The 23,466-nt window shown below is 41.3% G+C and overlaps 1 protein-coding gene across 50 annotated transcripts in view; it reads left to right on the forward strand.

Moving 5' to 3' along the window:
- The window catches only part of ARHGAP26 (Rho GTPase activating protein 26), a 556,769-nt gene that overhangs the window by 252,280 nt on the left and 281,023 nt on the right, over nucleotides 1–23,466 (forward strand). For all 50 annotated transcript variants that reach the window (XM_081504651.1, XM_081504686.1, XM_081504653.1 and 47 more), the window contains 2 exons: nucleotides 3,559–3,653; nucleotides 20,695–20,773. In XM_081504651.1, coding sequence (XP_081360777.1) covers nucleotides 3,559–3,653; nucleotides 20,695–20,773 — 174 coding nt within the window. The remainder of the gene's footprint in view (nucleotides 1–3,558; nucleotides 3,654–20,694; nucleotides 20,774–23,466) is intronic.

A 23,466-nucleotide genomic window follows, 5' to 3' on the forward strand; every position in this document is an offset into this window, starting at 1 on the left:
ACTTGAACAGATTGTCTTTACAGGTTTTTCCTGGTATGTTGTGGTCATTTTTGGAGCAGAGTCTTATATTCCTCTTATTTCTGCTTATATTTGCCAGTTTTGTATAGATCCTCTGTTTTCTCCTATTTCTCATAGATACCTCCCCCTAACCTGGAGAAGGAAATGGCAGCCCACTCCAGTAGTCTTGCCTGGAGAATCCCATGGACAGAGGAGCCTGGCAGGCTACTGTCCATGGGGTCGCTAGAGTTGGACACGACTTAGCGACTAAACCACCCTCCCCCTAAACTTTCAAAGTGGGAAGCAGTCCAACACCATTAAATCAGAAATAGAGTTAGATATTAACATGGTCAGAAGTACATATGTTTGTGCATTTATGGTCATACATTTACATATTGCAGAGGGAGCAGTTCTCTATCTGAGAAATTAATCTTTGCCATTCAGTAAAAGACGATAGCGTAAGACTTGTGAATATAGATGGTCTCTTCCTAGATCTTCTGTGTTTTATGTGCTATTTTGATATTAGTGGGTGATTAAGTTTTACCATATGCAGTCACATTTCCTATTATTCAACAGACTAGGCAAGTTTGTTAATTTCCCCCTAGTTTAGGAAGAAACATTGGCAGATACAGGAGAAAAAGGAACCGTAAAAAATTCCTATGTGACAGGAAGAGAAGAAATCAGGGGCAGAAACCTCTATGTTTCTAAGCAGTAAATTAGTGCTGTGCTGTGTTGCTGTGTGACAAAACTGTTGCATTCCATTTGTACAATGGAATATTACCAAATAGTAGAAAGAAAAAAGCTCCTTTGTTTTGTACCATGCATTTAAAAAATTGCCTGCATTGTTTTAATGATAATTTTTATTTTTTATTGAGATATAGTTGATTTCTAATACTACCTATGTTTCAGGTATAAAACAGTGATTCACAATTTTTAAAAGTTATACTCCATTTATAGTTATTATAAAATGTTGACTGTATTCCCTGTGCTGTACAATATATCCTTGTAACTTACTTATTTTATACATAGTAATTTGTATCTCTTAATCCCTTACCCCTATCTTGCTATTCCCTCCTTCCCTCTTCCCACTGATAACCACTGGTTTGTTCTATATATCTGTGAGTGTTTCTTTTTTGTTCTATTCACATGTGTTTCATTTTTTAGATTTCACAGATAAGTGATATTATACTGTATTTGTCTTTCTCTGATTTACTTTATTAAGTGTAATACCCTCCAAGTTCATCCATGTTGATGTAAATGGCCAAGTTTAATTCTCTTTTAATGGCCGAGTAGTATTCTGTTGTATGTGTATGTGTCTGTGTGTGTGTCATACACACACACACCACTTCTGTTTTTTTAAAAATGGATATATATATATATATATATATATTTTTTTTTTGGCTGCAGTGGGTCTTTGTTGCTGTATGCAGGCTTTCTCTAGTTGTGAAGAGTGGGGACTACTCTCTAGTTGCAGTAGTGGTGGCTTCTCATTGTGGTGGCTTCTCTTGTTTTGGTGTACAGGCTTCTAGGAGTGCAGGCTTCAATAGTTGTGGGCTCAGTAGTTGTGGCTCATGGGCTCTAGAACCCTGGCTTAGTAGTTGTGGTGCATGGGCTTAGTTGCTCCACAGCATGAGGGGTCTACCCTAACCAGGGATCAAACCAGTGTCCCCAACATTGCAAGGTGGATTCTTAACCACTGAACCGCCAGGGAAGCCCTATACCACTTCTTTATCCATTCATCTGTTGATGGACACTTAGGTTGCTTTCATATCTTGACAATTGTAAATAATGCTTCTATGAACATTGGAGTATGTGTATCTTGTTGAATTAGTGTTTTTGTTTTCTTTTCGATGTACGTACACCCAGGAGTGGGATTGCAGGGTCATATGGTAGTTCTATTTTTAGTTGGTTGAAAAACCTCCATAATGTATTCCACAGTGGCTACACCAATTTACATTCCCACCAACAATGTACAAGGATTCCCTTTTCTCTACATCCTCACTAACATTTGTTATTTGATAATAGTCATTTTGATAGGAGTAGGATGATATCTCACTGTGATTTTGACTTGTGTTTCTCTGATGTTTAGTGATGTTTATTTAGCAGCTTTTCATGTGTCTATTGGCCATCTGCATTTCCTCTTTGGAAAAATATCTGTTTAAGTCTTCTCCTCATTTTTTAATTGAGGTGTTAGCTTTTTTGTTGTTGAGTTGTATGACTTGTTTATATATTTTGGGTATTACCCCCTTGTTGATCATATCATTTGTAAAAAGAAATAAACCCTTGATTCGCACAGCGTGAGTGAATAGCAAATGAATTATGCTGAATGAAAGAAGTCTGGCATAAAAGGGCATTCCATTTGTATAAAGTTACAGAGCATTCAAACTAATTTGTAGTGGCAGAACAGATTCAGTGTTTGCCTGGGAATGGACTGGGTGGAGGACTGATGGATTACAAAGGGACTCATGAGGAAACTTGTGGGGCTGATGGAAATGTTCATTACCTTGATTGTGTTGATGATTTCATGGATGTATACAGATGTCAAAACTCATAAGTTGTTTGCTTAAACATATCATTAAAAATTATACTCAAGATCCCCTGGAGAAGGGAATGGCTACCCATTCCAGTATCTTGCCTAGAGAATTCCATGGACAGAGGAACCTGGAGGGCTACTGTCCATAGGGTCACAATGAGTCAGACCCGACTGAGTGATAGGATGGATAAACCACAAGGTCCTATTGTATAGCACAGGGATCTGTAGTCATATCCTGTGATAAACCATAATGGAAAAGAACTGAAAAAGAATACATATGCAAATAACTGAGTGACTTTGCTGTACAGCAGAAATTAACACAACATTGTAAATCAACTATACTTCAATAAGAAAGTACATACTTTAAATATATATATACTCAAAAAGCTGTTAAAACATATTCCTTGCACACCTACTCTGTTCCAAAGGACTGTTTAGTCTCTGGGGACCCAAGGGCAAGCAAAAAACAGACTTAGTATGTGCCCTCAGGGAGCTTGCAGCCTTATGAGGAGAGAGACATTATTTGAATCATCCCTTAGTGCAGCAGCAGATCTCAGCTGTGATCAGTGCTATGAGGGAAGGAGCGGGGTACATGGTGCTATGTGAGCATGTCTGGTGTATTTGACGTGGTGCAGAAATGTTTTCCTGAGAAGTGACCGTTGAACCAAGATCATAGAAGTTCAAAATTGGAAGGAGGATCTCAAGATCGTCTGGTTTCAACTCTTAGCAAACCTGCAGATTGAACTTATTTAAAACAATACCAACAAGAGTTTAATCTAGCATGTGTTGCTGCTATACCATCATGATCTATCAATACTAGGATGCTGGGCTCCAAGTAGAACATGGCTCACAGATTTTATCTGCATGAGGCTCCAGCCTGAGGAAGTTGATGACCAACCTCCTGTGCTCCTGAACACTTAGGTCTTAGAAGATGAAATGATCACTCCTGTTTATGTGGCATCTTTGTCCAGGAGAGGAGCATGGCCCAAGTTCTGGCCTCATTTTGACTGTCTGTGTCTTCCCAACAGGGAGAAGATGAATCAGTCACCCTCAAATCCTGCACACGGCGGAAAACAGACTCCATTGAGAAGAGATTTTGCTTTGACGTGGAAGCAGTAGACAGGTGAGCAGCTGTCATACTTTCTCTCAGAAACAAATATTGCTGAATTTGAATTTCTTACCTTTCCCATCCAGTCATAACATTCTGTTTTTTTACCCCTCTTTCCCTTCTCCCTTCCTCCATTTAGAATAAAGGCCAATTGCTCATTGCAGGAATCAGTATAGCTACCCCCGTGCTTTACATTTGGCACTGAAGCCCTGGTTGGTTTTCTTTTAATGTCAGGGCTTCCTTCTTGAGAATGTGTATTAGGTCACAGGAGGGTGAATTTATGTTTAAAGAAATCTATTTAGCACAATTTTATCAGCTGTATGAGATTTTTTACTTAAAATTTTTTATGAAATGATTCAAAAGGAGTTAGGTAAAGGGAAAAGTAGAAGAAGTTCTACTCAATTCAAAAAGGGACTTTTAGTTACAGCATTTCGCCTACCATTGTGTGTATGCACCCAAGAAAGGAAACACATCACTTGTGAAATCAGTCTTTGGAGAGGGAGCTCTGCGTTGTGTTCCTCGAAATTTATAGAATCTCATTAAGTTGTACCATTTCATGGTGTTAAGCTAGTTTGACAGCATTCCAGTTCTTTGAGACACTTTACTTGGCAACAGGTTAATTCTTTGAATGAATGCCATGAGTTAAGCTTATTTGAGCTGTCTATTCAAGATCAGCAGTGCTAGCACAAAAGATGCTTAGATCTCAGCATGATTCTCTTGTCATGCTGTTTAATTTCTCCCCTGTATTAAAAAAACAACGAAAAAGCTACACATTTTGTCAGGCCAGTACTTCTACCTTCCCTGAGATGTTTACCTGTGGCCATTTCATGACAGCTCTAAAGGATCCGGAGCGAGGGTACCACCTGGCGTGTTCTGCTCCGTGTGCTACCAGGGGTGAAATGCCTTCTTGTGGTGCAGTGTGTCCCTGCAGTGTGGCCCCTGCGGCTGATAGCGTGTCCATGGAGAGAGCATGCCCATGTAGCCTAAATTGGACATCTGTGGAAACTAACCATGTCTCATTAGCAATCTAGTTATTATACTTTTGGCTCTCAAGTCAGGAAACCCAGATCTAAATTTTGACTTAGTAAAATTTTACTTAGTAGCCATATGACTTTGGGCAAGTCACTTAATCTTGAGGGGCCTTGATTACCTTCCCTGGAAAATGAAGATGGTCATAGTACCTAGTTTCTGGAATGGTTAGGATTCAAGAAGAGAAGGCATATAAAATGCTTGGCAGACTAGCAATTAATAAATGTTCATCAATGAGTTGTTATTAGTTATTAATTAGCATGTCCCTCATGGTTATCTGACTTGATATTTCAAAAGCTAGCATCTAAATGCAGAGGAATAAATATAATTTGTAAAGAAAAGTGAGTACCCCAGTCATTTTGCTGTGTGTGGGTTGTGAGAGGGGAAAGGAATGGAGAAGGGCTGTATGGAGGAGTAGGTTGAACTGGGGTAGCAAAGGGGGATTGCAAAAAGTGCACTGCAAACTAAGATTATTCTTGACTTTAAACAAATCCTAAGTCTGGATGCTTTGAGCCCTTGTAGGCATCTCTCTTCTCTATTATAAGTTTGGAATTTATAAAAATTCATATTTGTTGACGTCCACGAAAAATGTATTAGTGGATGTGTTTGTGTGGAAATGGAGCCCTGTTGTTTGATGCTGGTCAGTTGAATAGTTCCCAGAGATGGTCATCTATATGCAGGGCTCCTTGAACAAGGGCATGCCCTGCATTGCAGCTCTTGTTATTTTGGAAATGAGGTCAGTGACACTTTCTGAAGCTGAGTCATTTCTTCAGAAGTTTCCCAGAAGTTGTAAAGAGTTGCTTTTAAGGCAATTAAAACTCACCATGGTTCTTCTGTCTCATTTCCACCCTTGCCAACACTTCCTACCACCTTCCCCCTGTGTTAGGCCAGAAAAGCTTTGCATGTCCCAATTATAAGCCGAGAGCAAATGTGTCACATTCAACATACTGAGTGTATTTGGGAAGTCCATTTCTTTTAAGTCATCGTCTCTGGTTTCCTTGGCGTGACATGGAGAGGTTTCAGTTGTGGTTCAGAATGAGGCTGCTGAATCTCCTCTTAATAAGCAGGAAGGGAGTAGAGGGTTCTGGTGTATTATTTGTGTTTTTAATGTTCAGTGTATTGTGATGCCATTCTGCCTGGGGAGAGCCTGCCCTGTTCACGGCTGGCCAGTTTTTGGAGTCATCTGAGGGCTGAACCTGGGGAGTAGCGCTGACATGTGAACTCCTGGTCCATAGCCACGCTGCCTCCACTGGCCCCAGTACCCCAGGGGGCAATATTCCTCTGCCTGAACCATCCAGGGCCAGGAACTAGGCCCCTAGGGACCGCTCTCACAGCTTAGCACCTGTGAAGTTATTCAAACTAGCCAGTCCTAAACAGTTGACCTGGCCCTGCCTTGCCTTTGCTGCAGAAACTCTAACAAAGGTCAGGGTCTGGACTCTCCTCGCCAGCCACTTCTGCCTCCTGCATGATGCTGGTGTTTTTCCACGTTGTCTATGTGGTGTTCCAGGCGTCCTGTTTCCAGGCGTCCACCCTTGAATATAAGAAAATTGGTTTACCTGAGTCCCTTCTGTGTCTCCTCTTGTGGTCTCACCTGACTGGCCATCACCTGAAAGAACACAGAACATCCATGAACCACCTTCCTTCCATTTTCTATACAGGTCATCATCTTTAGTCTCAAAGATGAAGTTACCCTTGGCACTATTTTCTTTAGCATCTTTCTACATTTTCCTCCCACGTCCAGGAAGAAACTGAGGTGAGAGGAAAAGGCATTTGCATGTGCTCAGGGGAGACACGGAGAAGGCAGTGGCACCCCACTCCAGTATTCTTGCCTGGAGAATCCCAGGGATGGTGGAGCCTGGTGGGCTGCCGTCTATGGGGTCGCACAGAGTCGGACACGACTGAAGCGACTTAGCAGCAGCGGCAGGGGAGACATCCCTGGAAATTCTGCATAGAATCCTATTCTCTGGAAGATGCCTGCACCCCTCTTTTTCTGCCAATGTGCTTTAGCAAGGCAGGGATGCTGCTAACTGACCTGCTGTCTTTGCAACCTTCCACAGACTTCTTAGCTTCTGCCTGCTGAGTTGGAGAAGCAAAGGGGTGAAATGCAAGTTTAACACCTAGGAAATCTGAAAGTCAAAGAGGGAATGGTTGTATTTAACAGCACAAGGTTTTAGAATGTTCCCAGAGTATGTAGTACAGATTAATATTTATGTGGTAGCTATTAATGTGTTATTCTATGAAGATATTAATACATGCTAAAGTGTGACTTATTTGACTTAGAATATGTGACGCTGTCGGAGAAGGCAATGGCACCCCACTCCAGTACTCTTGCCTGGAAAATCCCATGGATGGAGGAGCCTGGTAGGCTGCAGACCCATGGGGTCGCTAGGAGTCGGACATGACTGAGCGACTTCACTTTCACTTTTCCCTTTCATGCACTGGAGAAGGAAATGGCAACCCACTCCAGTATTCTTGCCTGGAGAATCCCAGGGACGGGGGAGCCTGGTGGGCTGCCGTCTATGGGGTCGCACAGAGTCGGACGCGACTAAAGCGACTTAGCAGCAGCAGCATGTGACGCTGTGGGGTTTGAAGATTGAATACTTTTATCCTTTAGGCTCAATGCTGATATTTCATGTCATTGTGTAGCTGAAACTGTAGCCTTTAGTAAGTGATGTTCTAGGAGGTCAGTGTTGTGAGTTGAAGCTATCAGTTTCTCTTACTGTGTGGTGAGAACCACCCACTCTCAGCATCCACAGGGGTGCTTGTGAGAACTGCAGCTTCTTGTTCCTGCCCCAGATCTACACAGTCTGCCTTTCTGCAAGAGGGACCCTGAAGTCCACTTTTTGAATAAGGTCTTCTGTTGTCCTCTCTTCTTGCTCACAATTGGTGTATTAAACAGCAGACATATCTTAGTATAGTGTTCTCAGAGTGCACCAAAGCCTTTTCCTTGTCAAAAACAAGCAACAGTAAAACAAAACAACTCAGGCTCCTTTACTAAGGAGCTTAATTCTTAGCTTGATGGAGGAGAATATAGCTAGTAGAAAAGATGATCACCAATCTCTGATATAGAGTACTAGAAATAAAGCAACAGTAAAACCCAGTTTTTTAGTTAACCATGGAGGAGACCAGCAGTAAGAGATAACTTTCTGGAAGCTAAACACTTCATGTAATTTCATGTAATCCTCACCCAGCCCAGAGAGACTTGTGCTCTAAGTGTCTCATGTTACTGAGGAGGAATCTGCAGTTTAGAGGGTGAGTCTTACCCAAAGTTCAGGTGGGAGTTGAACTGAGGGCACTTTTGGTGCCTCAAAACACAGGGCGTTTTAGAAACATTTTCAAGTGATGAAACCAGTGCTCTCTGTACTCGGATCTTGGGGCCGCCACTGAGCAGTCACCTTGCTGACTGTGACATCTGAGGAGTGCTTTCTGACTCTCGTCATTGGCATTTGGTGTGTAAACTAATGGTGGTTGAACGAAAGCAGCACACACACTTCTGTTCCCATATTTCCTACCCTGTGCTCTTCAGAAAGTCCTCACATGGCTAACAGTTTAAAGAGTCACATAGTAGGTGTTCTGTGAATGCTATGTCTTTTTTGTACACTCTTCTTTTACCTTTTATTCCTAACGATGTACATTTCTGTTCATCTAAGGAGTCTGGCATGAGTAAGAAATCAAAGCGCTAGTGCCATTTGTCAGTAGGTTGTTTTTGTTGTATCCCAGTGCATTGCTGCCAATTTGTTACTCCTCAAATTCTGCCGAAAAGGGATTAATCCCTGACATTTTTGTCCTCTAGGAAGAACTGTTGTAACTCTGACCCATGAATGAGTTGGAAATCAAATTGAGGATTAACTCAGAGTTTAGGGATTTAGATTTATACCTCTTGAACTTTCTGTGTCAAAGATCCTCGTTAATACTGTGAATACATTTCAGAAAGCTACTTTTAATTCTTACATCTAAGAATCTGTGTGGCTTTAAATGAGTGTATGACTTGTAGTAGTTGTGGGTGTTACCACAACTTGCTGTGAAGAATATTTTAATTTCCCAGAAGCTACTTGTTATGGGTTAGGTTGTATACCCCCACAAGTTCATAACGCTGAAATTTTGATCTCCAGTGTCTGACAACAAAAATTGTTTGGAGATAGAGTATTTGTAGAGGTAGTCAAGTTTGAATGAGGTGATTAAATTAGGGTGGGCTCTAATTCAGTCTGACTAGTGTCCTGATAGAAAGGGGTAATTTGGACATAGAGCCAGACATGTACACAGGGAGAATGCCACGTGAACGTGAAGGCAGAGATCAGGGTGATGTCTCTTCGAGCCAGGGGATTCCAGAGATTGCTAGCAGACCACCAGCAGGTAGGAGAAAGGCATGGAAAAGCTTCTCCTTTACATACCACAAAAGAACCCACTTGCTGACATTTTGGTCTCGAGCTTCTAGACTCTAGAGCTGTGAGGTAATACATTTCTGTAATTCATGTCACTTACTTTGGGGATTTTTGTTATAGCAGCCCAAGCAAACCGATATACAGTGTTGGATAAGAGGGATTCTCTCAAGGAAGCAGCCGTGAAAGGCCCCCCAACCTTTCAGATGGGTGGCCCAGTACACACTCCTTGAATAATCCCATTGATAAGGAGCCCCACTTCACAAAGCCACCCTTTTACATGCATTATCTTCCTTACCATTTGAAAAATCGTTATTTCTTATACCTTAATAAAGAAGCATTCTTTGGTGCCTTTGCTGTAGAACCGAACATTTGAAAGTTTGTATGTTACATTGGTTAATATAATAAAAAATATTTTTTTTTCTTTAAATTGTATTAACTCTTTTTGAGTGAGTTTAATGTAAAATTCCTGAGTGAAAAATGAGAGTTCATATAAAAGCAGCCATTAGGGATAGTGGCATGTGATACTTGCCATTGTCTGTCTTTAGTCACTTTGAATAATTAACTCCACTATGCAGCATCTTATGGAAATTAATGAGCAGATGTAGGGAAAATACTTGTTTAAGCTGAGGAATCATGGTGGTAGTCATCTCTGTGTCTCACAAATGTATGTGACACATGGACATTTTCTCCCAAATGTTTTCCAGGAGGAGCCATAAACCATATGGAAAATAATAGAAATAAAAGACTCCTTTTTGATGCACTGAATCAGTGTAGTCTCTTGAGGAGTGGCGTTTATACTTGGAGGAAAGGGAACAATTAGAATGCTTTATGTTTTCCAGGACTAGCTGACCCCAAAAGAAGTCCATACATTTGAAGATATTGTGTGGAGTGTTGCGTGGCCCGTTCCCACCTTTGGTACTCTCCAGAGGTGGACAAAACAGGAGAACTTATTAGGATCACAAGGTTACTGGGTGCTAGGGGTGTCATGGGGACCAAGACAAGCATAGTCCTTGCCTTCATGGGTCTGTCTTAGCATTGATTGTAGAATGACAAACACATTCATGCAACTGGAGGTATAAACACCAGTATATTGAGTGTTCAGCAAATTTGGAATATCAAAATGCTATGAGGAAGGTGTAACTCACAGGGGGACGTCACCCTTCCAGTCTTACAGAGAGTGATGGCATAATTAGAATGCTTTGAATTTTCATCTCCTCTCTTCTCCCCCTCCCCTTCCTCATTTATTAGCCATAACTAACTGCCGGAGACTCTGCTGACCATGGAGATATAAAGTTTAATGAAGCAGTATGAATCTATTGGACTTTCCTTCTTAAGAGTCATCATCTGATTTTTCTTACAAACCACATTCAAAGTCCTCCTTCTGTGAGCTTTCCATGAATAGGTAGAGAGAGACAGCTTTCCTCTGAACCAGTCCTAGCCTGGCATGTCATACCCATTGTGAACTCTGTCTTCACGTCCCACCATGTACTAGGTATTTGCACATTGTATGGGCTTTCCTTTGTATTGGTTAGTTGTTCAATTAGTTATGTTTTATATAACTCTGTTCAATTCTAAATATCTGTCTCAGGTAATTTGCTCCCAGAGGCAGAATAACGTTGCTTCATTTAGCTTTTAGTACAGTACTGTGTGCTTGTAGTTCAATTTTGTTTTTTATAGTAATGCACTTTCTGAGTTAGATTGTTTTGTTCTTTCCTTTGGGACTTTGGTGAATTACTGTGTAAGAGACTATGGGAACTGAATCATGTTAGTTGATATTTAATCCGAAGCTTGGGCAAGTTTAAACATAATCTCCGTTTCTGCATAGGTAGGACAAAAAGCCAAAAGAATGGGAAATTGGTTAAAGAAAGAATAGTGACAGCTAGAAAGATTAATGGAAGATCTGAATAATCTACCCCAACCCTCCAATGAGTCACCACCCTTAGTATATTTTTGTAGAAGGCTGCATGATGCAGGTAAAAGGTCGAAGCGGCCCTCAGTTTGAATTTGGGATCTGCCTCTTACTAGCTGTGTGAGTCTGGACCGGTAGATTAACCACTTCTGTAAGATGGGGCTAATCATACTTACCTTGCAAGATTATTTTGAAAATGGAATACTGTAATATTCTTCTCTGATGTAGTTCTCTGTTGGAAGAGGTTCTTTCTTTGGAGTTTGCTCTCTATCCTAAAACCTGGGACTTCATTGTTCTTACTATGTACCTTAGTGTTGGAAGGTATTTCTTTGAGCCTGTTTCATTTTGGTGGCACACCTTTTTCCTAGCATTATGACTTTTCAAGTCATCTATAAGTTGAAAGTGAATACAGGTGCTTTAAGGTGCTTTATATGTGTACAGGAGGAAGAATCTATTTTCAAACTATATATGATAATCTATTATTTATATATATTTCCTATACAATATAAAAGGTTTAAGCCCCTCCTTCCAATTTATGCTCTCAAAAGGAAACCATACCATACTACTTTTAAGTTAAAATAGTACTCATCTAGTTTGGTATGTGGTGTGTGTGCATGCATTTGTTTGTGTGTGTTTGTGATGTTTTGCGAGTATAAGACTGTTTTCCAAAAAGGATCATCTTATGTAACAGACTTTGTTTCAGTACTCAGCCTCTAGATGGCAGTGTTGTATACATGTTATAACTGTTAGCTGGTCCAGTGGAAAATGAGCTGTCCTTTCTACACTGACATTTAGTAGTCAGGGTGTGTGTGTGACGTGTGTTTCTGTAGAAGAAACCATCATGTGAATATTACCTCTTAAAGGAAAGGCATTCTAAATGACTCATTCTTTCCCTAGAAATTCCTTCCTTCCCACCCTTCTATGATGGATCACTTCATACCTGCTTGCCTGCAGAAGCAAGCATGCTCAGTTGGTGCAGCCTCTGTTTAAACATTGCATTTTACCTTACTTTCTGAACTCAAGTGTCAGGCTCTTTATTTCAGGGACAGCTTATTCGAGGCTGGTGATAAAAACAGATGAGTGATTGGGACTGTCCAGTGTGTGCTGAGAACCAGGCATTTCTGCTTTTCCTTCTTGGTGCAGTCTGCCTTTATCTTCTGCAGCAGATGAATCCATTTTTCCTGGTTTCAAACTTCCCCTCCCCTCCCTTTCTCACCCGTTGTTTGAAATAATATTTGATTTTGCCTTCCTGCTGGTTGGTTAGAGTGCTGGTCTCAGTGCCGTTGACATTTCAGGGAGGAAATGGCTTTTTCCTTCCTCAGAGGGTGTTCTCCTGCTCTGACTTCCATGATTTGGGTGGGGGTAGAGTGGGGAGAAATATTGTACTTTCTGAATTGCTCTTTGACTGTTCCATAAAATAAGCTAGTTGAGAAGTTCTTAGAATCTTCAGACTTCATGTATTTTTTAAATTGCTGTTTTTGTTTTTTTTTCCTTTTTAAAAAGTTAAATGAGAGAGTATTTGCTGTTTGATTCTGGTTTAAGTAAGAGTGCGATATGCTGGTTAACGGACTGTGGTGTGAAATAAGGCAACCATATTTATTTTATTTCTATTACTTAATCCTGTTTCTGTTCTTTAGTCTACATGGTGAAATTTGGAGTTTTATTGATTGAATATACCAGTTTATTTGCTAATTTCTAAATATAAAATGAGTTTAGTTTTGAAGAATCAAAACCAAAATTTTGCTATTACACGAGTCTGAAGAAAGGAGACAATTCAATGTGTAAACTCCACTTACCTGCATGTCTGTTCATCATGAGATAGAATCCTAAGAAGGATTGATAAATGACCTAGAAGATTTTTAGAATTAGAATATTTTTTCCGTAGGTTGTTATCAAAATAACAAGTGTTTGCATTCCCCCTGAGGGTTACTCGTCCTGGCAATGCATAGTGCTTTCTTCTGGTGGTGTGTGTTGAGATCTGCTTAGTCTTAGGTCCTTGGTGCCTGTGGCGCATAACTGGCACTCAGTCTGTATGTTTCATTAAAGACCATGTAACTTACTGTGCCAAAGATGTCTTTGTCTGGGCTTCCTGATGTTTCATGACTTCATTCTCCTTTAAAGTAAAAATGGAAGGAAATTATCTGAAGCAATTGGCAGTATTTCTCTTTAGAAAGTATAATGAAAGTACCTACTTCATTGCGAGGAACAAATGATAATGCTAGCCACATCCTTAGCCCAGTGCTTGGCCCATAATCAACACTCAATAAACCTTAGCTGCAGTTGGTGGGCCACTGTTTGCAATGTCTGGTTTCTCTCTCATGTCTGTCTTTTCTCACCTGTAGCCCACTGCAGGTTACTCTGGCATGTGTATTTTTCTCATGTGCAAGCATATGTAATGCACAAGGACCACCAATGGTTATTTATCTCAGAACATGCAAATTGTGCAGATTCATAAGTTTTTGAATGGTAGATGAATATAGTATGCCTCATTTAGGTAGGGCATGTGCTTTCTACTTTGCGACAATCTCCACCATGCCCTGATGTCCCCCACCATGATGACAGGGGACAGCTGCCATTTTGCCTTGTATTTGTAGTGTTGTTTTTCCCATAAAGGGAAATCTCTTTTGTTTCTGTGACTTTATCAGAAAGCAAAAGTGCAAAAGAAAAAATAATGAGCTGAACATTTTAAGGTAAATGAGACCACCCCTATTTTCCTTGGGGCAGGAGAGAATCTTATCCAGTTTTCCTCATTTTGCTTACATGCCTGCTCTCTATAGATATTTGACTCTGTAATCTCATATACACACGGAAGAGATGTCATTCTCCAGGATTATTCTGCTTTGTCCATAAGTTTGTGTACTGAAGATCTGCCATATGTTTGGTAACATGAAGATCTACTGAAACCTTGCATGCTTGTAGTTGCCAAGGAACAGTTAAGGATCAGTTTTGCCAGTAGCGCTTGAAAAGCAAAGGACCACTTCCTTTGGCACTCATGTGTCTCTCTTTACCTGTGGCTGGCAACCTGTTCTCTAGACCTTCATTGTTTTCTTCTGTCTTCCTATCTAAGCACAGTGAGGCAGGTTTTGTACACAGGCTGTGAGAACATGTGTTTCTGTGGATGCCACAGTCCTTTTACTCAGAATTTAACCCTTATATGTGTAGCACTGTGGATAGAACCTGGGGAATGAACTCTTGCCAGCAGAAGATTTATAGTCTTATGAATGAGTAAGCCCTAGATCTTTGGAGGTCAATGTAGAAAGAAAAGTACTATTAGATTCTGAGTGTGTTTCAGTGGGGTGGAGTGAGTTAGTAATAGCATTTCCTGGTCCAGTAGGAAGCGGGTGAATTGCCAAGCCACTGAGATCACCATTGTTGACTCAGATTCAGGAATAAGATTAGAGTAGGAAGGCTGTCAGGCAACCCTGAAATCAGGGCTGGTTGTGATTCTGCTTGCTCCTGGCTGGTGAGAAGGTTGTGAGCTGACATGAGTGGTCCCAGGTTCTTGGATGTGCTAATAAATGATGTATTACTTTATGTGGACCCTTTGTGGAGACCAGAGTTGAAAGGAGATATGGTGGTGGGTAGCAGTTTGCCTTTTGATAGGTGAATAACTATTTTCTGCATCACCCCAGTAGTGTGAGAGGCAAGGTGCTTAGAAAATTGCAGATCCTTATTCATGCGTCTCAAGAGGATCCAGAGAGAGCACCAACCAAGGACTTGCTCAGAATGAACAGGAGGTACTGTATTTGAAGTAGAATTTTAGGATTGAGCTCTAGAAAGGATTGTAAATCATTTGTTTCTTCTCTCCTCTGGTGGGTAGTGGGAACACTCTGGCAGGTTTTCTAGTATTTGCTGAAGACCCCTTATCAGTGATCAGACATTAATTCCAAAAGGGGGAAGTAGGCCACTTTGATGTTTTACTCAGGAGGAAAAAGGAAATGGCCATGATCTCAGAGCCTGTATGTCAGCCCTTGGCCTGGCTTGCTTTGTGGTAGAGGTGTGATTTTTCAGTGGTGTGTGACAGTGTTTGGGGGGTGGGGATCATGTGTATCAGAAGCACCTGTGACTCTTTCTTTCCCCTTTTAATCTGCCCTTCTCCTTCCATAATTTGGACGCTACCCAACACTTGTCATCTCCACTGACCTGCTGCTCATTTGCTCCTGTGATAACAGCTAATTTTTGGAGCACTTACTTTGTGTCTGACATTTTGAAATGCCTTATACATAGTCCACTTAGCCATCACAACTACCCCATGAGGTAGGTACTGTTATTGTCTGCTTTTTAAAGAATAACATAGAGTCATTCAATTACTTGTCTGCTAGGAAGCACTAAAGTCAGAATGACGAGTAAGCTTAGATGACAGGTGGTATATCTTGGGTATTTAAAAACATTTTTTTTTAATTAAGGTATAATCAGAATAAAATGCATAAATCTTAAGTCTATATCTTAATGACTGTGCACACACAGACACATTCTCCCACATACCTGTGTGACCACCCAGGTCAAGTTATAGAACATTTCTGTCACTCTGGCAGGTTTTCTTGGGCACCTTCCCAATCACTGCCCATAATTCTTCTCCAAGATGAAATCACCATTCTGATTTCTATCAGCACAGATGACTTTTGCAAGAATTTGAACATTATATAAATGAAATCCCACTGTTGGTAGTCTTTTGCATCTGGCTTCTTTCCCTCATTAGTATATCTATGAGATTTATTCATGTTGTTGCACGTAACAGTCGTTGGTCTTTTTTATTGTTTGTGGTATTCCATTGTTTTAAATGTACAACAACTCACTGTCTTGTGAATGGATATTTGTCTTTTTGTTGCAAAACCTGGCCATTATGAATAAACCTGAGTATTCTCAAATGTGTTTTTTGGTAGACATGTGCTCATTTCTCTTGCGTATATATCTAGAGGAAGAATCGCTAGATCATAAGGCATAGGTTTAGTTTTAATAGATATTTCCAAAGTGGTGTTATCACTTTATTCTCCCACCAGCAGTGTATGAGAGTTCCAGGAACTCTGCATTCTTGCCAGTACTTGTTATTGGTGGTCTTTTGAATGCTTTCCATTCAGAAGGGTTATTTTCATTATTTCATTGTGGTCTTAATTGCATTTCCCTGATGTGTCTTCATGTTCTCTTCTGTTTCTTATGTCTGTGGCCATTTGTGTGTCCTGTTTTATGAAAGTCTTTCATCCATTTTATTAATTGGGTTGTTCTTTTTTTTTTTTTTTTCTTATTTGTTGACATTCTTTGCATATTCTGGATGTTTGTCTCATTGGAGATAAAAATTACAAACACCTTCACTTACTCTCCTAGTAGTATCTTTTGACTCTCTCAGTATCTTTTGATAACTGGACATTCTTTTATTTTGGTGAAGTCCAAATTTATCCTTATTTTTTATGATTAGTGCTTTTTGTGTTCTTCTGCAAAACGCAAAACTCATTGCCTTTCCATCTCTTGGATATTTTTAGGCAGAAAAAAACATAGAGACCCACTGCTATAGAATGTAAACCACAGTCACACTGGTCATTATTGGATTCCTGTTTTTGAACTGACTGTTTCCCTTGAGTGGTGTTCTGAGCCCTCATATTTATAAAGCACTTTAGGTTTCACAGAGCTCTTAATCATTCGACCTCATTTGATCCTAGGCAGGAGCTCACTAAAGGCCTTGCAGGAGGATCTAGTCCCTTCTGACGGCCAACAGAAGCTCTCTGGCAGCTGCAGTATCTCCATGTTTCCCATAGCTTTGTGCTTGAGGGCAAAGCATTAGACTGTGTGGTTTGGTTCCTGGCTCTGTAACTGGGATCAAAGTGCTTAACCTATTTGTGCCTTGGTTTTCTCATCTGCTAAATGGGATAATGAGAATATCTCTCCCTCATGAAGTAGCTGTGAAGATGAAATGAATTAATTACTAGATAGTGCTTAACATACTACCTGGCACACAGAGTTGGGTTATTATTGTTGTAGTTTTTTTATTATTGTTTGATGGGCGTCACAATTCTTTTTTTAATTGATGTATAATTGACTTAAAATATTAGTTCAGGTGTACAACACAGTGATTTTTTTTTATAGACTACACACCATACGAAGTTATTATAAAATATTGACTATATTCCCGGTGCTGTACATAACATCCCTACGACTTATTTGGTCACTTGTACGTCTTAATTCCCTTCACCTATTTTGTCTCTCCTCTCACTCTTCTCCCCTCTGGTTACCTACTAGTTTGTTCTCTGTATCTGAGGACCACAGTTATTTGCAGAGCTGAAAAGAGCTCTGATCATTTACTCCATTTTCCTTTTATTGTGTCATATTTTCTTTTCCTCATTCCACACTCCTGCCTCATGAGTCCTCTGTCTCTTTCCCTGTCTTTCTTTCCACTTTTGTTATGAAAAGCCAGATGCATTTCACACATGAACTAAATTGATACCTGAATGAAAGTGTACTGTCTTACAGGGACTGACATGGAATGTGTAAGGTCATTGAGAGTTTTGCTCAGTTTCTTTTGTTCTGAGGTATGGTGTCTAGCAGGGGCATAGAATATGAAAAGGAAGTGACTACGTGATTCCAAAATAAAGTTGACCCATTTACCTTGGTTCTAGGAATTACAGACATAAGAGATTTATGTACTAGTGGTTTAAATTGTAATAAAGAAAACTTGAAGCCAAGTGAGTGTTTTCTACATGTTTAGAAAGGATAGTGTAATACTATGATCCAGATATTAACATACATGAGGCTGAGAGAAAGTTTTCTGAACTTGGGGTGATAGGATTAGTACCGGGTGTGTTAAATCTATTCAGCTCTCTATCACCCCATCCCTCCAAAAAAAAAGGAGAACAAAATCACACGTGGAAAAGAATTTATCTTTTGATATTCTTCGAGAAATAAAAACAAATCCTGTTGACTTTCCTGGTTACTAACGCCAAATGGGCCACCCTTAATAGCCTCTGAGTTTGTTTAAACTTCCTCTTTGTTACTCTGGGTGGAAATTTCACACTGTTTGCCATAAAGTTGATGTGACATCTGCGAGGTCCCTGAGATCTTAGTCTGCTAGGAAGCTATTGTGGTTTCATTGTTTGCTGATGAACACCTAGCAGGAAATGAACTGAGACACTTTGGTGTGTAGAGAGTAGCTTTACCCCAGTGTGGAGAGTAGGGTGTTTTTGCTCTCCAGTGTGGGGAGAACATGAAGGAAAAACAGGGTGTCTGGGTAGGCAGAGGGGCTTCAGAGCTAACTGTGCCTCAGGATCACCTGAGATGACGGTTAAAATTTAAGTTCTCAGACACAGCGCAGAAGTTCAGGTTCAGTGAGGCAGGGCTGGGCTGGGTACCTCTATGCTAAGGGCATGCCTGATGGCCGGGCACAACAACACTGAGAGCAGCACTCAGATTTCAGGCTCAGGGGCTGGAGACTTCCACAGTGGACTGCAGCTTTGTAGACTTTTCATCTCAAAGCTATTAAAGCTTTGTATGTGCTTTAAACTAGAAGAGTAGAATCAGTCCACCAAGCCCCCAGCCACCGGGCTGCAGCTGCTAGCAGTCTGCAGATACCCAGCAGGTCAGCCACACTGGATGGGCTGACGATGGTGGGAGAAGGAGGTGTTCCCTGCCCTGTGCAGGGAATCACTGTGCCTTTTGAGTCATTGGGTCTAGATACTAGCATCCACTGTGACCTTCACAAGAATGACTGCCCTCTTGGGAATAGTTTCTGTCCCATCACCTACCTGTCATCCACCTGCTTACCCCCAGCCACATACACACACCCCGTCTCTCCCACCGCTGTTACTCCCTCCTGGTCTTTCTTCTTCTCCCTGCCCCCACCCTCTCATTTACCACCTCCCACACTCATACTCCCTCCCCAGTGCCCCTCATTCCCAGCCTCCCCTAGATACGGGTGTTTTTTTTTTTTTTTTTGGTGTGTACTAGGTCATCATTGCTGTGTGGGCTTTTCTCTGGCTGCAGAGAGTGGGAGCTGCTCTCTAGTTGCAATGCATGGGCTTCTCATTGTGGTGGCTTCTCTTGTTACTGAGCACAGGCTCTAGGTATGCAGGCTTCAGTAGTTGTTGCATGTGGGCTTGGTAGTTGCAGCTCACTGGCTCTAGAGCACAGCCTCAGTAGTTGTGGTGTGTGGACTCAGTTGCTGCATGGCATATGGGATCTTCCCGGACCAGAGATCCAACCCACGGCTCCTGCATTTGTAGGCAGATTCTTTACCTCTGAGCCACCAGGGAAGCCTCCATGCTTCTATCTTTGAAAACTTTTTTTCTTTGGAGATGTTGAGGAAGGATGAATGAAAACAAATGTGATATTTAAAATATGTTCAATATAAGTAGACTTAGCATGTTCATTGAAACTGGAAATAAGCCAGGAGCAGCTAGAACAGCATCTATAAGTGGATTGAATAAATAGGCTTAGGTGCTTGTGGGCCCAGACTTGTGCTATGCAAGGCATCATGGAGTTCATGTGTGTGTCCCCTGTACCTTCTGTGATCCTGAGCAGTGCTGCAGACTTAATTCTTGCTCAGTGGATCTCTGCCTCCCTTTTGGGCTTTCTCAAACTTTAAAGATGAGGATATGAGTCATTAATTCTTAACTTTTTGTGGGTTTCAGTCTCCTTTCATAGTCTGATAGGCAGTTTGAATTATTTGTCCAAAAAAAGGCACAAACATTTGGAGGAGGGAGGGTGGCTCATAGACTCTTTGGGGCCCATCCTTGGACCTTAAGTCAAGAATTCCTGTCTTAATGAGCATAGAGGGCTTGTAGTTCCTTCTCCCAAGTTCCTTTTTGTGGTGCACCCCTCTTCTTGTGTGACATCTGTTAGGGGTACACAGCAAACATTATTCAATACTGTGTGCATGCTTTCTGGAGGGTCTTTGCTCAGTTTGAAAGAGCAAGAAGATTTCAGGGAGAGAGTGAAAAGAGCTAATGTATATAAAGAACTTAGTACCTGCTGTGCTAAAGATTCATTTAGAACTATTGTGTACATTTAATATAATCATAAGTACAATGCCCATTACCCCATAAAACTTTTTCATGTCAAAAGCCGTTTAGAACCATTGGACTAGATATTTGAACAGGATCCCTCCACTTGGATGTTCCATCTCTTTTTATTGAGTCCAATAATTCTCTTCAGTTTTTGTTGTTGGTTAGTCGCTAAATCGTGTCCAACTCTTTTGCAACCCCATGGACTGTAGCCTGCCAGGCTCTTCTGTCCATGGGATTTCCCAGGAAAGAATACTAGAGTGGGTTGTCATTTCGTTCTCCAGGGGATCTTCCTGACCTAGGGATCGAACCCAAGTCTCCTGCATTGGCAGGTAGATTTATTACCACTAGCCACCAAGGAAGCCCTATCTTCACTTTAGTACATGTTTATTGTACCCCTACTTGGAGTAAAGCACTCTGGTAGCATTTTGGGGGAGAGAAATGAATATGATCTCAAAGAACAAACAAGGCCAAAGGGAATCACTTGACTCCTCTGTGTACTTAACTGTATGTAGAGTCCTGTCTTCTGTGTTTCCTGCCACCTTCCTGAGGGAAGTGGGCTTACTGAGAGGGATTTGGGGTGATGACTTTGCTTTCTGAGGCTGGAAGGTGGCTCTGAAAAGCTGAGAGGTGCCTCTCTCTCTGCATGCCATTAACCCTAGTAGCCTTTGACTCGGTTCTGTGGGTGTTTCTTCAAGACTTAACCTTCATCTGTGGCACTGGGTTTACATGTCCTTGTTTCCCCATAGGCCTGGGCTTATCACCATGCAGGCATTGTCTGAAGAGGACCGAAGACTCTGGATGGAAGCCATGGATGGCAGGGAACCTGTAAGTAACAATTCAGGGAAGTAGAGCAAGAATAAAGATCTCGAGTTGTTTTGCTTCCTTAGTGCAGCAATTTTTGCTTTTGCTCTAAATAAAACCTTGGGCTCTCGAGACCAGTGTACCAGAGGGGCTTTTTATTTTTATTTTTTTTATTCCTGGACTAATGTTCCTGGATATTGATATTGCTTTTGTGTGGATGCAATTCTGGATCTTTGGCCTCTCAGTCTAAGGTATGGGTCCTGCATGATGTCACATCAGACCAGAGACCCCTCCCCTTCACCAAGGCAGTTGTAACGCCCAGAAGACTCTTAGAGGGAGACACCATCAATCCGATTTACAGAATACTCATCAATACCCCCACAAAGTGCTGTGCAGAGCATTACTTCAGATCCATTTTAATAGATTAAATGATGATAAAAGTGTATACAGATGATGCAGAATCTTGTCATCACCCTCTGGTTCAGCTTCCCATTGCTATACTTGGCTCACATCCCACTATAAGTGATGAGATTACCAGGGTCCACGAAAGGAGTTAAGCCTAAAATGTGATCCATCCTCCTGTTTCAGAGGTGCTTGTCTCCACTGGGTGATGTAATCTTGTGGTTTTCCTGCATCTTGTGACATGTAAAACCCACGGAAGAACCTTGGGGAAGTCCCTAGAGTCAGAGTTGTCATCTTAACTTGGGGCCAAGGATCTCAGCTCCAGTACTCAGCAAATCTCAAGGTTACAGAAGTCGTAAGAGTACGGTCTAACCATGTCCCACCGGTAAAAGATAAAAAGAATTCACACTGTCAGAGGGCCAATAATTGGGCCAATAATTATCACATACAAAGGCACTGTCAAAAAAGGGAAATATGTGCAAGGGACATGAGGCACGCGTAGCCTCCATTGACTATAGAACTGTGCATCACACGGGGTGTGCAGTATGGATGATTCTAGTTCATTTGTGTGTCTCTTTCTCAGCCTGCTCTGGTTAGGTGATCTGTGTTGATTAATGTCATTTTCTACTGAGGTATTTTGTGTCCAAACATGGAGCTCATTATAGTCAACTAAGCATAGAAAAATAACTAGTATTTGTATCACATTTAATAATACAGAGCGAGATTTAGAGAACTGTTTAAAGATTTAGGTGCAGTTTTCTAAACCTAGTTAATTAAATAAACATATCTTAGTTCTTCTCCTGGACTAAAGTACAGGATACCCCTCATTTTCCCTGAATACTTTCTTACTGATAACTTTTGATAGCTCGCTCAAAAGCAGATATACATTTGTACCTTCAGGGCTTTGTGAGCACAATAGGTGCTTGATGTCACAGGCTTTTCAAAGCAGTTTCCTAAGTAGTGTTGAGCTCTGCTGTTATCACGTACCATTAATTGAGCGTTTGTGTGTGTGTGTGTGTCCGTAAGGCACAGATTTGGCACATAGCATCTCTTAACCCATTTATTCCTCTTAGTACCTAACAAACTAAATGTTACGATTCCATTTCACAGATGAGGAAACTGAGGCTTAGAAGAAGTTAAATAACTTATCCAAGTTGTACAGATAGTAAGTGGCTGTATTAGTAGGGCACAGGCTAGGTTGCTATAACAGAGACTTCAAAGTGCAAAAGCTTAATTAAAATAGAAGTTTATTTCCCTCACAGAGCTCAGAAGTGAGCAGTCTATGCCTGACAGGGTCATTTTGCTGAGACAGACTGGGACCTGGGACCGTTTGCTGCAATGCTTGCACCTGGACAAACCTGTCCTCCAACAACAGAATACAAAGAAACTATAAGGGACTAAAAATAACTGAGTGCTCGCTCAGTTGGGGCAGATTCTGGACAAAAGGTACAAACAGACCAGAAGACCTAACTGCCACTTTTGAAGAGCAACTAGCAAAAGCAGGGATTTGGGAGCAAAAGCAGGGTACTGCACATGCCTCCTGCACACACTACCACCTAAGGGGTGAGAGAACCACCTAAGCCACCCCTCCAGCCCAATCCCTCAACACACCTCTACCCTCTCTACATATAAGGAGCAATCTCCCACCTCCTCAGGGAGCAAGTAAGGGAAGCTGTTACTTGTTCTTGTTCCCCTGCTGGCTGCACAGAGGCCCATAAAACCTTGCGTGAATTTCTTGTCTGGCCTCTAATCAATTTCTGTTGATTGGGAAAGGCTATGAATCCTGGTCAGTATCAGTGCCATCCTCAATCCATGGCTTTCCATGTTCCATTTATTTCCATATTTCAGCCAGATAATGGAGATGAGAGCATCTGGGATCCAGAAGATGCCTACCCCACTTCCACTGCCCCCCAAATAGTTATATGGCCACATTCATCTACAAAGGAGCATGAGAAAAGTAGGCTGAAGATAGGCAGCCATGGCTCCAGCCAGTGCCCAGGGGATCTTACCACTTCAAGGAGGAAGAACAGAAACTGTGGGGTGGTTAACAGTTTCCACCACAATGCAAAGCTAGCATTAGAACCTGTATCTAGCCCTAAATGTCTTTGGTTTTCATTTTTAATAGAGATAAAATATCAAATTGCCTTCTAAGAATCCTTACTCAGTTAATTTTTACATTACTTTCTGTGACTCTCTTAAATGATTCTTAACTCATAGGGCAGGAAATACCCAGGAAGAAAATTCCTGTCAGGGCATACTATTCTTTGTATGAACAAAAAACCCACTTTGGGGTGGGTAGGGGTGTGTGTGTGTGT

Source organism: Giraffa tippelskirchi, chromosome 6, assembly GCF_054371585.1.
Source record: "Giraffa tippelskirchi isolate mGirTip1 chromosome 6, T2T-mGirTip1v1.2.pri, whole genome shotgun sequence".
Classification (NCBI taxonomy): domain Eukaryota; kingdom Metazoa; phylum Chordata; class Mammalia; order Artiodactyla; family Giraffidae; genus Giraffa; species Giraffa tippelskirchi.